At 28.6% G+C, this 16,822-nt stretch overlaps 1 protein-coding gene across 1 annotated transcript; it reads left to right on the top strand.

The window, feature by feature from the left end:
* Positions 1–6,776: 6,776 nt before the first annotated feature.
* LOC111636037 (RING-box protein 2-like) lies at positions 6,777–16,068 on the top strand. Its single transcript, XM_023381192.1, has 3 exons — positions 6,777–6,988; positions 10,816–10,863; positions 15,818–16,068. Exons 1-3 carry the CDS (start codon positions 6,811–6,813, stop codon positions 15,934–15,936), a joined length of 345 nt encoding a protein of 114 aa, XP_023236960.1. The 5' UTR covers positions 6,777–6,810; the 3' UTR covers positions 15,937–16,068.
* Positions 16,069–16,822: the final 754 nt, after the last annotated feature.

Genomic DNA, 16,822 nt, shown 5'->3' with positions numbered 1-16,822 from the left:
TATATGTGCTTCTAAACTTAATTTTCTGCATAAAATTTAAGACTTAAAGACTTATTACTAAAATTTAGAAATAGTTTGTTAAAATTTCTCTGATAGATCATTCTAAATGATAAAAGATTCACTTGCACTCAAAAAATAATTTTTTTTCTAGTATTTAATAAAAAAGAAAGACAAATATATAATTTATTTACAATATAATATTTGTTCAAAACATCACTAAGTCAGCCTGTATCATCAATGTATTATCAAGATTTTCAACAAAGTGAAATATAAATAAACTGATATAGTGTTTCATTAATAATAAGATTTTTGGAATGCTTATTTAAAGCACTATAAAACTGATTCAGCATAGAAGCATACTCTTTGCAAATATGGCTCAGTATATGGTCAACACATATCAGTTTTATTACAGTTAACATTATATTCCAACTTTCATCATTATCTTTTGTATTTTCAGAAATTTGTCTAATTTTTTTTTAATGAATTGAAATGATTGAAAGAGTAACTTTGATAGTACTAACATGAGTTATTTATTTTAATCCTATGATTTTACATAGCTGCAATCAGGAACTAATGTTACACAATTTTATACTTTTAATGCATATAGTAACCTCAAAAATTATTTTACTTCTTCAACTTATGTAAAGATAATTTAATTCATAAAATATATGTGTTGGAATTTCCAATTATTATATATTTTAGATTCATATGAATGAAACATTCTATAATTTATACTCTGTGTAAAACATGTATAATTTTTTTTAATCTCTATAACTACAAATAAAGTAAATTTATAATTAAATATACAATATCAATCTTCTTAATTTAATTATTTTATGAAATTAAATATGGCAATATACATTTCTTGTAAAATAATACATATTAACAGAAACTAGTCAAATAAGATATATATTGCTCTTCATATAAGATTAGTATTTAATTTTAAATTTTAGGTTATTTTCTCAAAATATTTTAAAAACTAATTAATTAGAAGGTAGAAAATTGAAAATATCATTATTGAAGATAGAGAAAATCTTGATAGTTAATATTTAAAATTTATCAATAAATATGTACTATATATTTTAATCAAAAATAAGTTTGTATGTAAAATAAACTGAACATTTATCCTAAAAGTATAAGCAAATATTTCTGAAATCAAAATGAATTTTATTTTGCTACCATATGTAAGAATCCAGTCAATTTATTTATTGCAAATAATCTAAAAATATTTGCTGGAAATAATCTCATAGAAATTTCATTCTAGTTATTAATATAATAATATTAATCCAAATAAATAATAAAATGAAACTATTTAGTAATATATACTCATATATTCTTGGTTTTTATGTTAATAAATATTTATTTAATTATATTTGTGTTCAATTTTTACTCTGAATTCAAATGTACTGAAAATTAAAAAAAATTGTGAAACTGTTTATATTATTATTTGAAAATTTTAAATTTATTAAGAATGGTTGGAAGGTCTTAAATTTATTGTATAAAATATGAATAATTTTGGAGGTTACCATATATATCATTCTATCGAAAAGAAAGTTAAATATAATATCCTAATTTAATATTTGAAAAATTTTTTATATAAACTTATTTTAATGCAAAACAAATGTCTTGAAACAAAATAAGACAAACTATTAAAACTGCATCCTTGATTTTTATAGAAATTTCTAAAGTTACATTATTTTGTAATTTTATTTAATGTTAGTTTGGTCATTCTTAAGATTATATCCATTGTCCTTTATGATTGCAGTAATATTTTTTGCAAAGATCATCCCATATCAGAATATGATAGTACAGTATATCAAAATAAGATTATTCTTGTTTTATAAAATGTAATTTGACTTTAAACATTAATATGATAGTATGAATTATGCCTTAGTTCAAAATTTAAGATGTTTTCTACAATTTCAAGATATATCAAGACATAGTTATAAAAGAAAAAGTATCCATAATTGAAAAAGTTATTTCATCTGATGAGGATTAATGCTTTGCTACAAAATTTTTAATGTTAACTAGCTTTATTCTAATGCAAAACTTCTTCCATTAAACAAGTGTATTGAAATGAAATTCTTCATAACTTTGAAATATTAATTCTGAAGAGTAATTATAGTAATTTCATTCATTTCTTCAAGAAATCATTGTTTGAATGTTAAAAAGAAATTTGAGCTTTATATATATATTGTTGATGAATTTTTGTTTAAACTGGAAACAGTCTAACATTTAAAGAATAACAAGAAAAAATATCAACTAAATGGCATTCTGTGACTTAGTATGCCCTAAAATTTCAAATTGAAAATGTTATAATGTTAAATGTTAAATGATGTCAATGGATTTCTGTAATAAAGAACTTCATTGTTAATTTATATATATAAATATATATATGTATGTGAAAATATGATTAAGAAGTTTATAAAAAAAAAAAAAACATATATATAAGTTATATAAAATGATTCATATTGATAATGTATAAAGAAATGAATAAAAAATGCTCAGTTACATTGAACAATTAAAATAGCTTATGACGTATGGAGAAAAATGAATCTCAGGATTTTTGAGAGGTATAACTTTAGCAGGGTTTTTGTGAGATATTGTAAAAAAATGACTGCATATTTTTTGATTACATTTCTTAATTTTGTATCTTGTATATGGTGTTTAACAATAACAAACTTTCATTCCAAAATGTTCTTCCCATCACATTGTAAAGTGAAATGATCTATATTTCCTAAAATCATGTAACAAAACGTTTTATACGTATATGCTAATTATAAATCATTTCCTAATTTTGTATTATATTTTCATCATATAGATAGTTAATAATTCAATACATTGAAAACTGAATTTATTTATAAAAATTTAATTTTAAAAATTCATTCAAATTAAATAAATATTAAACATAATTATTTCTTATATATTTGTTTTAAACATTAACTTTAAACTCTGCATAATCAAAGACAATTTGAGTCTTTAAAAGAAGACTCAACAATATTGGAATGATTATTCCAATTTGTAAGGCATTTTATATATTGCTGTAAACTGTTTTAAGCAAACTGCTAATTACAGTATATTAGAATGTATGATTGCATTAAAGTGGTGGTGTTATGCAATCAATTATGAACAAAACTGTTTTTATAGCAATTATTCTTACAACAGGGCATTGATATTTAATTATTTCAATAGTTGTGAATAGATGTGTTTCAATAATAGATGGAATTGCAATGATTTGTAATACTTTGTACTGAATAGATATTATCTGTATAGTTGTGCTTCATAAAAGGAATATTTCTTTTTATAAGCAATTAGTTATGACGAAAATCGTTTTTATTGATAATTCACAAGAATAAGTGGTGCTTAATATTGTTTTTATAGCATTTTGTCACCATTCCAGTTCTGCATCTATTTGTTACACTGTTCATAGTCAAAAGGAATGTAGCATTTATTGTTAAAATGTTTTTTATTACAATTCATAATGAAAACTTTTCATTTGATCATCAGGGACCATATTGTTGCCTCCTTGTATGTGTTATATTTGCACAATTTAGTGAAAATAAATGAATTGTGTATTAGATTTAATTGTTCCTAAATAATTTTTTTCACAAAAAATTAAAACACAGCTGACAAAATTATGTAAAATTTTAAAAAACTGATTTAAGAGATATGAAACAAATTAAATTTATTTTATAAGCTTTGTAAAACATGTTTAAAAGCTTAAATATGCTCAAACACCTTAAATTCTCCATTTTTTATTCTATTTGAAGAATAAGAAGAGTTTATAAAATAATCACTTAATTAAGAAATATATGCTTCTGTAAAAAATAAGCTTCATAAATTTCAATAAATACTTTATGGGTGTCATTTAAAAAAAAAAATTACAACAACAAGTTTAATAATTGCAAAAAAAGTTATTTATTTGGATTAGGTATAATTTTAATTTAAAGTCTTCCATTAAATGATAAAGCTGAATTTATTGGCAATAACTTGATTATCAAAACAGTCATAGTCCAATGAATCTGGCTTTATCATTTAATTGATTTATAATTTCAGGCTTAGTTTACTATGTAATTAATTTGTAATGCCTGTCATACTTTATAAAGCCACATTCAATTGTCTTAATTGAAGAATTCAGATTCATAAGAAGCTAAATTTCTTGTTTTTTTTATAAACTATAACAATAATAACTTCTATTTCTTTATGAAAATTAGAAATTTGTATTGTTAATTAAACAAATTTTAATATGGCTGTAGTGAATAGAAAATGGCTAACATTAGAAAATAATAATGATATAATATATAATACAGCTTGTTATTTTTAATTCAGAAACTTTTTGCAAAACAGATTTTGAAAAGAATTTTAAGTGAGGCTAAAAATTTGGATTTCATGCTACATTTTTTATTGCTTCATTATTATTTTATTGAAGATGAGAAGATATTTTACAAAAAATGTTTTTAGAATTAAAAATAAGCTATTATATAATTATTTATTTATCATATAAAAAAGTTTCTTAATTCTCTAATGAAAATTTCTGTTAGTATTAAATAATCATAATCATTCCACTTTTGTTAATTCCATAAAACACAATATAAATAAAGTATCAATAATCTAAAAATCACTAATAAAATTATTTTTATAAAAAAAATTGAACCTATACTGTACTAGATTTTTCTATCCTATAAATAGAAACTTTTATTTGAATAAATGTTTGCCAGATGGTTTAATTTTACAGAATACTTTTGTATTATCAATAATTCTTCTTTCATAGATTTCTTGTAAATAATGCCAATGTTAAATACTTATCTGAAATGCATTAAGTCCATATGATTTGAATGCATCTGTGAAATTCACTTATACAGACACAATTTATTAATATGTAATGAAATACATCATTATTCTTCTGAATTTTTTTCCAAAATATTTTTAAACATTGTTTTTGAATTTAAAATTTATGCAAAAAACCTGTAATCCAAGCTAGAATCACACCTAATATTTGAAGTAGGATTCTTATCATTATCATTAAAAATTTTTGAAATAACTCTGAGGACAGCTGCCTAAGTTACTTTTATAAAATTTGTCTGGCAAGGAAGGTGACGGCAATGACGATTTTGGAAGTTATTTTCCAAAAAAGATGATCATAATGGACTTGCTGCTCAAGATTTTGCAAATTAAGCAAATAATAGAAATTGTTATAATTATGCCGCATAGTAATGCTTAAGAGGAGAGGGTCTTAAACAGTATACAAAAAAAAAAAAAAACTGATGTCAGAAATTGTTTGCAGAACGATGGGACGTTGTCCTCTCTGATTACTTGTAAGTTGAGGTTATAAATTAATACCAGACTGATTCTAATCTCTTGAAAAAAAGCTTATACTGCCGTTGAACGTTACAATTGACTACAATTATAAAAAAGTAATCTGTTTAAATCCAAAATAAATCGACTGCAGGATGGCCGAGCGGTTAAGGTGGCAACCTATCGCTCGGGGGAATTTGGGAACGAATCCGGGTGGATTAATACCTCTTAGAAGGATTTTAACTTCAATATTGCGGTTGGTAACGTGACAAAGGTCAAAATGTGGTTTTTCATTGCAAATATTTTCACAAACAAACTATAATTACAAGCAATTATTTATAGTGACATGGTCACAATGCCGGGCTGCAATTTGTAATCGTATTTTTAAATCATTTAATTTAAAATACAGTATATGTTCTCCACTTCATATTAGTAGTGTCTTGCCCCTGTACATCATACGTTTCCGTTAGCAATTATTAATTAACTGCTTTTGAGCAAGGGGATTTTGAATTTAAATAACTTGACTTCAGGTTTGCATCAAAAGTTCATATATAGTTGATTGGGGCCTCCTGTCCCTAAAAACTTTCCATATCTGGTCTCGCATTTCATCTAACTCCGTTCTCGAGATTAAACGCGCTAATTAGTAACGAATCGTTCTAAAAGTAGTAGTCTCGCTCAGTGCGCATGCTCTGCGGTGATTACGTTTCAATCGAAACTCTAACGAAGTTGACGAAGGAGAGAGTTAGTTCGCTTCGTTAAGAAAATGGCGGCCGACGATATCGATGTTTCTAAATCTACTCTAGTGTTTAACTCGTTCGACTTTACGAACGTACAGTATTTTGTATACGAACTTCCGATTTGCATCGGAAGTCATGTTATTTCAATTCAAAAATTTTTCCCTGAAAAGTTTTAGGCACAACTCTATAGTTAAAGGAAAAGTATGTTGTTCAGGGGCAAGCCACTACTAATTTGAGGTGGAGAGCATATTTTAAATTAAATATGTAATTAACAATTGGGACCATGTCACAATAAAATAATTACTCTTTATAAATTCGAAATTTATTTTGAAGTACAATACTGTAAGTGGACTGTTTTTTTTCTGTCGCGCATGTGCAGAACTACCTCCGGCAAAATTGCAGCACGAATTCTTCAACCATGATCACGTGACCACCGACCTGTGCCCACAGAGAGAGAAGTAAAAAATATGAATAATTGTCATCATTATTTTAATAATAATAATAGACAAAAATATCTCTGCGGATCATTTCAACGAATATTATGCGTTCTCGACACACAAAACTACACAAATTTTTCATATATTAATAAAAATGTTAAAATATATTTTAATGTAATTTAATGCAAAACTTAACAAAATAATATATTATATATTTTTTAAATAAGTGTTTCATTATTATTATAAAAAAGTTTGAAGTAAAACGCCTGACATTTTGGATCTCGAAAAATTTTTTTAATGCAAATTTTCTGCGTATCTGGCAACGCTGAGGTGTCGTTAAGATGGCGAAGGAACCGGATGATGTTTCTTTAGATGACGACGAATTAATAGACAAAGATTTGGATGGAAATGGACAAAAACCAGACAAAATGTTTTCTTTAAAAAAGTGGAATGCTGTGGCAATGTGGAGCTGGGACGTAGAATGCGATACTTGTGCTATATGTAGAGTTCAAGTTATGGGTAATATATATTTATATTTTCAAGACGACTAATATAATCTATATTTTCGAACTCTACATTCACCCTCTACATCAATAATACAATATATATATAACAGCATTATGTGAGACGTACGGGTAAAACTAATAGCGATTCCAAGAATTACTGTTTTTCTTTCAACGAGATGGCGCTGTGTGTTCTCCATTATTTTGGTGCCATGTCAAAGTATTCCGAGATTACTGCGACTGTTTAGAATTTGAGTTATTGCGAATATCTCTGCCTACTTGCACTAAAATATTATTCGTTGAAAATCAAACAGAAACACGAAATCATTTTTGTCACCAGACATGCAGATAAACAGGGCCGTCAAATGGGAATCTGGGAATTTTCTGGCCCAATTCTAGCCCCGCATGATACGTTTGGGACCGTAACAGAGCTGTAGAGCATACTCATAGGAACAAAAACGTCGAAGGATTTTACCTCCGGGCTTCATATAAGCTCTTGATGGCCCACAGCCCAAAAGAGAACGTTTTTGGGGCCGTTTTTAAAATGTGAGATTAAGAGGAGAGGAGAATAAAAGTAACAGTAATTTTTAACTTCATTTATTCTATATAATCATAAAATATAATTGGCAATTTATACTATTGTTTTTAAGTTTCTTTCGCTTGTCAACCCATTTCCAAAATTAGATTTAATTTGGATTTGTGTGTAATTTACTCAATTTTTTTAGCTTTGATCATAGCTTAGAAACTTATATGTAATCTTCAAAAAATTTTACTGATTCTCCTAGTTATCAGTGTTTTTCCCAGTATTTTTTTTTGCAAGTGGTCAATAAAAACTGTCTGCAAACTCCTTCCATATACAGTGGTACCTCAGGATACGAAATTAATCCGTTCCTAAACTGAGATCGTATTATGAAAATGTTGTAAGGTGAATCATTTTTCCCCATACGATTACATGTAAAACCAAATAATTCATTCCAACACGAAAAACACACTCAAATTAAAGCTAAGTAGTACATTAAAAAAATAATAATAACTATAGTAAGGAAAACACTGAAAAATGCATTGAGTTGTAAATGTATAAATAACCATAATAGAATAATAATTGATTAAAAAAATGTAGTTTTATTTGCACTTTACCTTTGAGGATAGACAACGTGGAGGTGTAAACTGGTGGCGGAAGAGAGGGAGAAGGGAAATGATACTAAAACTTAACTTACATAACATAATGTAACAATAACTTAAAAAAGAGTTTTTAAAAATTGTATATTTATAGTTTTTTAAAATTTTTATTTACTGCTTTTTGCTTTCTTTTCTTCACTTCCACCAGCATTTTCACTGGATAGAAGTCGCTTGGTAAAATATCTATCCAAAGAGATTTGGCTTTGCCTACTTTTTAAAATGTTTCTAAAATGACTTAGGCAAATGTCATTACTCTGAGCAGCAATATGTGAGGACCCGAACAGGGGTCAACTGAGAGGTCCGAATTATGGGTTCGATCGAAAATAAAGAGCTCCTTTTCAGACGATAAGGAAACGGATTAGGTGTCTCGATTGAACAATGCAATTGGTTTTTTTCGGAAAATTAGTTAAACAATGGAAACGGAGAAATTCGAGGAAAACGCGACGAGAGAGAGGATCATATTCAGTCGCTATGTTAACCTCTCCCGCGCCCTCCATTAGGTTTCGAATTGTCACCAGGTGACAATGAGAGACCAATGGAGAGGCGACTGCTGTAAAAAAATCTATAAATTTGTGCGACTCAAGAGACGAAGGTTCTTGGTTCGTAGTTTTTGGTTCTTGGTGTTTGGATACGTAGTGTGTCGTCTCATGGACGGTCGTGCTCCAGATCTTAGAAAAAAAAGGACATTTTGGAACATCGTGGAAGCATCGTTCTCTGGGTGCTCCTAGCAATCGACAGATTCGTCGGATCGTCCGCGAGAAGCCGCCGAAAGCCGTAATCAACGCCCCGGGGCCCACCGAGTGTTTCACCGACAGCGTCCATCCTCTAGCGACGAAAACCGACTTTTACGAACTTTATTTCGAACTTTATCCGTGCGCTTTGGGGTGCTACCTCGTCTAACAAGTAATCTGTAAGGAAAATTTCTACGTTTAATAAACGGTTATATGGTAAACCTGTCTCAGGAAGTCAGTCAGCGCCCACACGACAGAACGAACCGCTCGGCTGTCGAACACCTCACCCCTAATCGACTAACCTCACAAATACAGCTATTGTGAACCTTTTCTGGATGTTTCTTTTTAATAAAATCAGTCACTTTCTGATAATATCTCAAAATTTCCTTTATCAAGCAAGATCCAGGACGAAGCAAACACGCGGACTGAGACCAATGAACAGAAGTGAATAAAAAATGGCGCTGCGAACTAATGTAATGTCGTATGATGAGATTTTGTTCGTATCGTGGAGCAAAAATATGTTCGAATTTCATGTCGTATCCTGAAAATGTCGTATGCTGGGGTGTTCATATCCTGATGTACCACTGTAAATAACTTTATCTTGAATAAGGTGTTGACAACAACTTTGATGTTTTGACGATCCTGTTATTTTGGCATTGTTATAGATATTTTGGCCACTTGTTTAAAAAAATAATTTGATTTTTTTTAATGTCTTATTTAGGGATTTTTATCATATTTCAATAAAATAAAAAACTTCTCATGCATCTATGTGAATGTTTTGTTTTAAATTTTATATAATGTTATAATCTTTTTATGTTAAAGCATTTTTGTCTACTTCAGTTAAACAATACTCAAAAAGAATAATCAATACAACTTTGAAAAAACACTTTAGAAATTAAAAAAGAAATTTACCTTGCATTCAAAAAGAAAAATGATAAGCCACAACATCAGAACTTCACATATTTATTAATATATATATTTTTTATGTATTTACTTACTGTAGATTACTGAAAATACTTCTGATATTCACAGAGACATGTTAAAATAATTTTAGAAATATTCACACAGAGGTGTTAATTGATCTGTTGGAAAGAATGCCATTTGTTTAAACTTTGTGTTCTGGCAAAAATATCTTAAAAATTGGGATCAAACTATATTCCAGAAAAAATCACATCAAACATCCAGAAAAATCATTCAGGGGGACTCTGGAAAAAAGGCCCTGGGTTATTCCTAGGCCTTTTTATCTTGGTTTCCCCTATCACTCATTTTCTTGATTAATCTGACCAGAGACATCAAATGTATATAATACTGAAACTTTAAAGGTATGGAAATAACAAGAAATAAAACTTTTTTTTTTTGGAAATAGAATATGAAAAACTAAAAATAATTTTTAGTTTTTCATATTCATTTCCAAACTTTGATGTGTTTTTGACAGTTTGGAATCTATTGCAGTAACAATACTTGCATTTTAATATAGTTTTTGCCAGCATCATATTAATTCACTACTGTGGTTTAATCATAGCAATAAATCAATTTAATGAGAGTAATAGTACTTTGCAATACATGGAGAAATTGCTACTAATATTTGCACATCATAAGTACGAAAGAGTATTATATATGTTATAATTGATTTCAACTCATATTTATTACTACTATTGTTGTTTGTACTAAAATTTTTTGTTTTTTTAATTATGTACTCTTTCTGAAAAAGAAACATCTAGTATCTGTGAAGATTTTAAAGCATTATATCAATATTCTAATTTATGAAATGCATTCCAATTTAAAGTATTTAAATATACAATAACTATTTGCATAAGTATATGTAAATAGTTATTAATGAAAACATGAAAACTTAAATTTTGTAAAATATTATTTTATAGTATTATAACAAACAACAGTATACATTTAATTTTATTTTATCTCATTGTTTCAGATGCATGTTTAAGATGTCAAGCAGAAAACAAACAGGATGATTGTGTTGGTAAGTTAAATTATAAATAGAATATGTATTTAAATTATTAATGCAGGGTATTATAATCAAGAAAATTACATTAAATTAAATGTGAACATATAAAAATTAGTTATAATATTGATTTAACTTTTTCACTTTCTTTGTTCTGTTTCTTGTTAATGTACAGTACATGGCAAAAACACTGAAATGAATGGCCCTCCATAACAATGAAGTCATTCAAATGCCTTATCTGAAGCATGTCTGATAAGCTAATGATATATCAAGAACACTTTCTCACTGTTAGCGATCCTAGCAGATGATTGATTCACAGAAATTATTTTTCTGTATAAATGTAACACATTACATTTTGTTGCTATCATGCCTCATTTGCATGATACTAGTGTGATAGGGTGGCACTTTGCTGATTGATGTATATAAGTTTCATCTACTGAGATTTCATGGTGTTGATTTTACACACGATGCGTTTGTTTTAATTTTAGACATCAGTGTAAAAAATAAATACTCAAATCTAACTGTTTTTGGAGTAAATAATCCAGTGTTTGTAAGCAGTATGCAATGATGCTTTATCTTATTGGAAATTCCAGGATACAAACTTTCTTCCAGATATGCAAAAATTGGTTCCAAACAATGTTGAATGTAGTATTCTGCATTACTCTTTACAACTTACAACTTTAAAAGGAACTCCAATTAATAGCAGAGTTCTCCTTCACTTAACAAAGCCATCAAGAAAATTCTCTGCGTGTTCTTTGCCCAATCAAATGACATGTTTTCATCTCATTTAATATAAAAACTTTTTTTTTTCAATTACAATTTGTGTAATTAATGAAGCACGGTTCTACTAGAAACATGCTTCATTCAGTGCTATTGCAAATTCTGAGTTTTGGTCACTAAAAGTTTTTTGTTTACCTTGTGGCAAGTTTTCTTGCAATTTTTAATGTGTTTCGGACCTAATTGGTGAACAGATTGTTTTATCCTGTTGTTTGTGTCCAAATCTTTGTGGATTATGTTGTTAATGGTCCTAATGCTATTTCAGTTTGTATAGCCATTTTACTTTGAATAGGAAGGTCTTTATTAGCAAGAATCTTAATTTTTTTTTTTTAAGGCATTTGTAATAAAATGTGATCATTTTCATTTATATGTGAATAATTCACCACATCCAAAAAACCTTTGTAACTCCAGTGATGTGTGTTTACACACCAGCGAACATTTTCGACCCCATCCGGGTCTTCATTAGACTATAGTTATGCGGAATTCGAACTCGTGCGGAATGGAACAATAAAACTAAACAAATGCGATTCAAACTTCAGAAAAAACCAAATTTAAGAATAAAATGGAACATTACCCACGTGCTGAAACAGTGATTAAGCACGCGCAACATCATTATGAAGAGGTTCATTTCTTATATGTGAATACTTCACTGACTTCTAGCACCACATTGTTACCTTGACATGTTTATTATTTTACTTATGTCTCCTATATTTATGGTAAATCCATGTCCTCTTAGTTTTTCTGTATAATTCTGTAGCTGTTCCCTTCTACAGAAAACAATTTCACAATAGCTCTGACATCATTACTGATTGAATTTGGTAGCCATATTTGTTTCCAACAGTGCCATGCAAAATATGCAAAAAATACAGTATGATGTTTCACTCTAACCAATAAAAATGCAATAAAAATTTATTTTCCAATTTTATTAACACCTGAAAAATGTTCAGATTTACTGAACATCCTTGTATATATATTATTTTGAATATCATGATTCAAGTTAGATTTGTTTAATATTAGCTTAAATATATATATATATATATATGCCAAAAAATTTTTTCACCTCTGATAAGTTTTTAAACTATTTTAACTAGTTATAATTCTCAACTTTTTAAATAATTTATATAATATAGGAATCAAAAATATTTGCATATATACTAGAGACAGTAATTAAATAGAAACAATAAACATTGAAAATATTTAAGTTTAGTTAACTATTAATAATTTTGTTGAGCCATATTTCTGAATAAAATAGGAATATGAGGTAGGATCCAAAAATTAAGGGTCTTTGTGTATAGTTCTTTGTCTTAAATAGTTTAAAACTCCAACACACAATAACCTTCAAAATAATCCCCTTGGACAACAAACACTTTTGCCAGTACTTGTACAGTTTCTGAAACCATTGCAGTAAGCCATCTTTTGCAACTGCCTGTAATGCCTTTTGTGATACTGTTTTTGCTTCATTTGATGACTCAGAACAACATTCCTGCAGATATTGTTTCATCAGTAGAAAGAGGTAAAACTTTTAATGGGCAAAGTCAAGTGAGTAGGCAGGATGTGGAAGCACTTTAGTACCATTTTTTGGCAAGAAACTCTGATCATTAAGGACCAATGTGCAGGCATGTTGTCATGAAGAAGGTGCAGAGGGTAATAGGTTAACGAACATAATCTGTTTCAAGACTGTATTTGTTAACCGATTATCAATTTACCTTAGATTTTTATGAGAATTTAATTAATCTGTTCTGGAGACCCCCAAAAATAAAAAATTATATACTTTCTTACTATGTTTATTTATATGTAATAATAAAAATACATATACACAGTCTTGCATTTTTATCAGTAACATTTTTTTCTGTTTGTGGGGCATTAAAGAATCTGTCCAATGTTGATTGCTTTTCTCTTTTCTTCACGATTATTCAGAAGTAATTAATAGCATTGTAATTGTAGAGATCCCCAAGCCTATTAACCTCAACCTGGTTTGGATGCCATTCTAAGACCATTGTTTTCACATCCTCCCACTTTTTAATAGCAGATGTCAGCATTAATCCTCTTTTTCAGAAGAAAACATATCTCGCCGAGTTTCTTGGTGTTCTGTTGTCAGATCTGTTTCAGGTTCTATTATGAGCTCTTCAATGTTTTTTATTTCTCAGATGTGATTTTTGTTACTTTAGCTGCTTGAGCCTTGATTATACAGTGTTTTTCTTAGATAAGATTGAACTGTGGCCTACTGTAGACTTGTTCAAGCCATACTGCTCAGCAACATCAGGCATCTTCTGCCTACTCTCTACCTTTGCCTCACCTTTCAAAAATAAAAATCAACACAAAACTTAATGAGTGCTTGCCTGACAGTCTCGCGAATACTATAAAAAAAATTGTTTCTGTCAGAAAAATAACAAATGCTGGAATTACAAGGGACAGTTTCAAAGTTTGGAGGAATACTATTTGATCAGTATATACCAGATTGAGTGTCGATGTTGGCGTCTCTTGTGCTCCGAAAAGTTTCGAATTGTTGCCTAAAGACAAGGGATGACCAATCAGTATTTGTTATTTTATGTTGCTTCTTGTTGTGTTTGTTGTCCAAACATAAAAATCTTTTACGAAAGTGTTTATTATCCAATTTGTTCGTAGTTCGAAGTGTTCATTAACCGATCACCCACTGTACCATTGTCTGCACCTGAGTCTATCTAATGTAAATGACGTGATATGTGGTGAAGTGAACAGTGGTAGCTTCTCCGTGACAACATACTTGCATATCCTACCTTAATAAGTTCTACCTTAATGGTAGAACTTATTAACTCCATTTGTATTAGAATGTCTAATATGTTAATTTCAAATTGAGTTAATAACTTTTTGCTGATGGTGTTGTTCCATATTTAAAATATAGTTTCTTTCTTTGAAGAAGGCTGTTAAAAATGACTGACAACATTAAAGTACAGTAAGACCCCACTTAACACTGTCTCGCTTAACGCTGATTTGATATAATGCAGTCTGCTCGATGCCTAAAAAAAAAAAGCTCAAAATTTACGCTGATTTAAATTATCGCAGCATTTTGTTGATTTGTATATAATATGATTATTTGCACAAACCAATCAGCAAAAGGTGGCAAAAAAGTGTATTTTCTTTAAATCTATGTTTCTTTGGTGCAATTTTGGAAAAAATATAACATCATGAATGCCATAGGAAATAGACTTCGCTTGGCAAGAATTAACTGATAAATGCATGAAAGAAGTGTGGAAGAAGTTATGGCTGAAGGTATTCAAAAATTCTTAATGAGAAGAGCATATTGCTGTATCATTAGGTTGACCAAACTCAACGTAATTGATACAGCAGGACTAGGAGATATAGATGAGTAGGATATTGAGGAGTTACAGCAGGTTTCTGGTGTGAGCCTTACCAATGACAACTGTCGAGAACTGGCAGAACATGGAATTCATGTGGAACTGGAAAATAGATTCTGAAAACAAAGAACCCAAAAAATTTCTCTACAGATTTCCTTAGTAAAAGTTTGGTAAGATAACCAAAATCGTTGATCAAATTGTAGCAAATGATCCAGGTTTTTAAAGGAGTGCAAAAGCAAAACAAGGTGTTTTGGATGCGATCTCTTGCTATCAACATTTGCTTAAGGACAAATGAAAACAAACATTTGCAAAAAACAACAAATGAAACTACACAACTTTATCACAAAAAACAAGAATTTCAGAAAAGCCAGGACCTTCATCAGAAAAATGAACTTTACATTTCTGTCTGCATATGTTTGTGTGTTATTTAACATATATTATTATGCAAATTAATATAAAAATAACTTAAAATTAAAGTAAAATCTGTTTATTTTTGGTCACATGTTTCCCTTTCCCTATTTACTCTGTGTTAAAATGAATCTTGTTAATGCTATTTCATTTAACACTTTGTTGTCTAGGAACGCATCCCCTGCATTATGCATTATATCTTAATTATATGTACTGTATAATTAAAAGTATATTGCATTTAAAGATATCAGTGTGAAATGATTAAATTATATATTTTTATTGTATTCAGGGCTGTGGGGTCGTTTAAAAATGTACTGACTTTGACTTTGCCTTACCATCCGACTCAGACTAAAACACTAAAACTCCACAGTCCTGACTATAACTGTGTTATTTATATTTTTAATAATTAAATGATTTGTTACATGTTTTATAAAATTTTAATTTCTTTTCAGTTGTATGGGGTGAATGTAATCACTCATTTCATAATTGTTGTATGTCTCTCTGGGTTAGACAAAATAATAGATGCCCTCTTTGTCAGCAGGATTGGGTAGTCCAGAGAATTGGCAAGTGAAGTTTCAAGTTATTGAAAATTTAACAAAATGTAATGAACTTTTCTTATTTTTCATATATTTATTAACTTTGTGCAGTAACATATTGATATTTATGATTTCTAGAACATTACCATAATTAAAAATTATTGTAAATATTTATTTTATTCATTGTGTCATTACTTCCTTTTGCAGTTAATTTTTAATTGAAATAAAATAATACCTTTTTGAAATGATAAAAAGAGCAAAATGATTATTTTTACTTTTCTGTGATTTAATATTACATAGTGTTTCTTTGAATTTCATTAATTAAAGACTGATTTGTTTTACTTCTTTACAAATTTATATCTCTGAAGAAGTAAAAATTTATGTAATAAACATTCATTCAAATAATACAAATTATACAGCAATTTTATTTTATTTTTAAATGCAGGGTTTCTACACACCTGGAAAGTTGGGTATTTTCATTAGTATTTGGAAAAAGTCATGGAAAGTCAGGGAATTTGTTAAAAATTGTCAAAAAGTCAGTGAATTTGTTTCCTTGGTTGCCTTGTTGATTTTGTTTGCTGACAATATGGCTGACCAAGTGTAGCTGTCTGCAGGCAGTAGGAAGTACTGTGGTAGAATGCAACTTATGAAAAGAGGTTGCAGAATATTTTCAGGAACAAAATTTTCCCAAAATTATAGCACACAAAATATACAAGCATATACGTAACAATATCAATTGTTATTTTTAAATTTTAAAATACTTTTAGATTTTAAAACTGCTGTATTAATTATGCAGTATTATAAGTTTGAGAGAAAAGTCTAATACTCTTAATATTGATTTTAAAAATTTTGAAATATTTTAACTCTTTCTCACACAATTTACACTTTCAATTTGAGGGCAGGTGTTAATGAACTGATGAA

The sequence above is a fragment of the Centruroides sculpturatus genome, unplaced genomic scaffold, assembly GCF_000671375.1.
Source record: "Centruroides sculpturatus isolate CEXI.00-Female unplaced genomic scaffold, Cexi_2.0 scaffold941, whole genome shotgun sequence".
In the NCBI taxonomy this organism is placed as follows: Eukaryota; Metazoa; Arthropoda; class Arachnida; order Scorpiones; family Buthidae; genus Centruroides; species Centruroides sculpturatus.
This window is presented reverse-complemented; position numbering and strand designations above follow the sequence as displayed.

Coding starts and splice junctions, on each gene's coding strand:
- LOC111636037 (XM_023381192.1), top strand. CDS start 6,811: ATGGCGAAGGAACCGGATGATGTTTCTTTAGATGACGACGAATTAATA. Junction 6,989..10,815: donor ATGTAGAGTTCAAGTTATGG/GTAATATATATT, acceptor TCATTGTTTCAG/ATGCATGTTTAAGATGTCAA. Junction 10,864..15,817: donor CAAACAGGATGATTGTGTTG/GTAAGTTAAATT, acceptor ATTTCTTTTCAG/TTGTATGGGGTGAATGTAAT.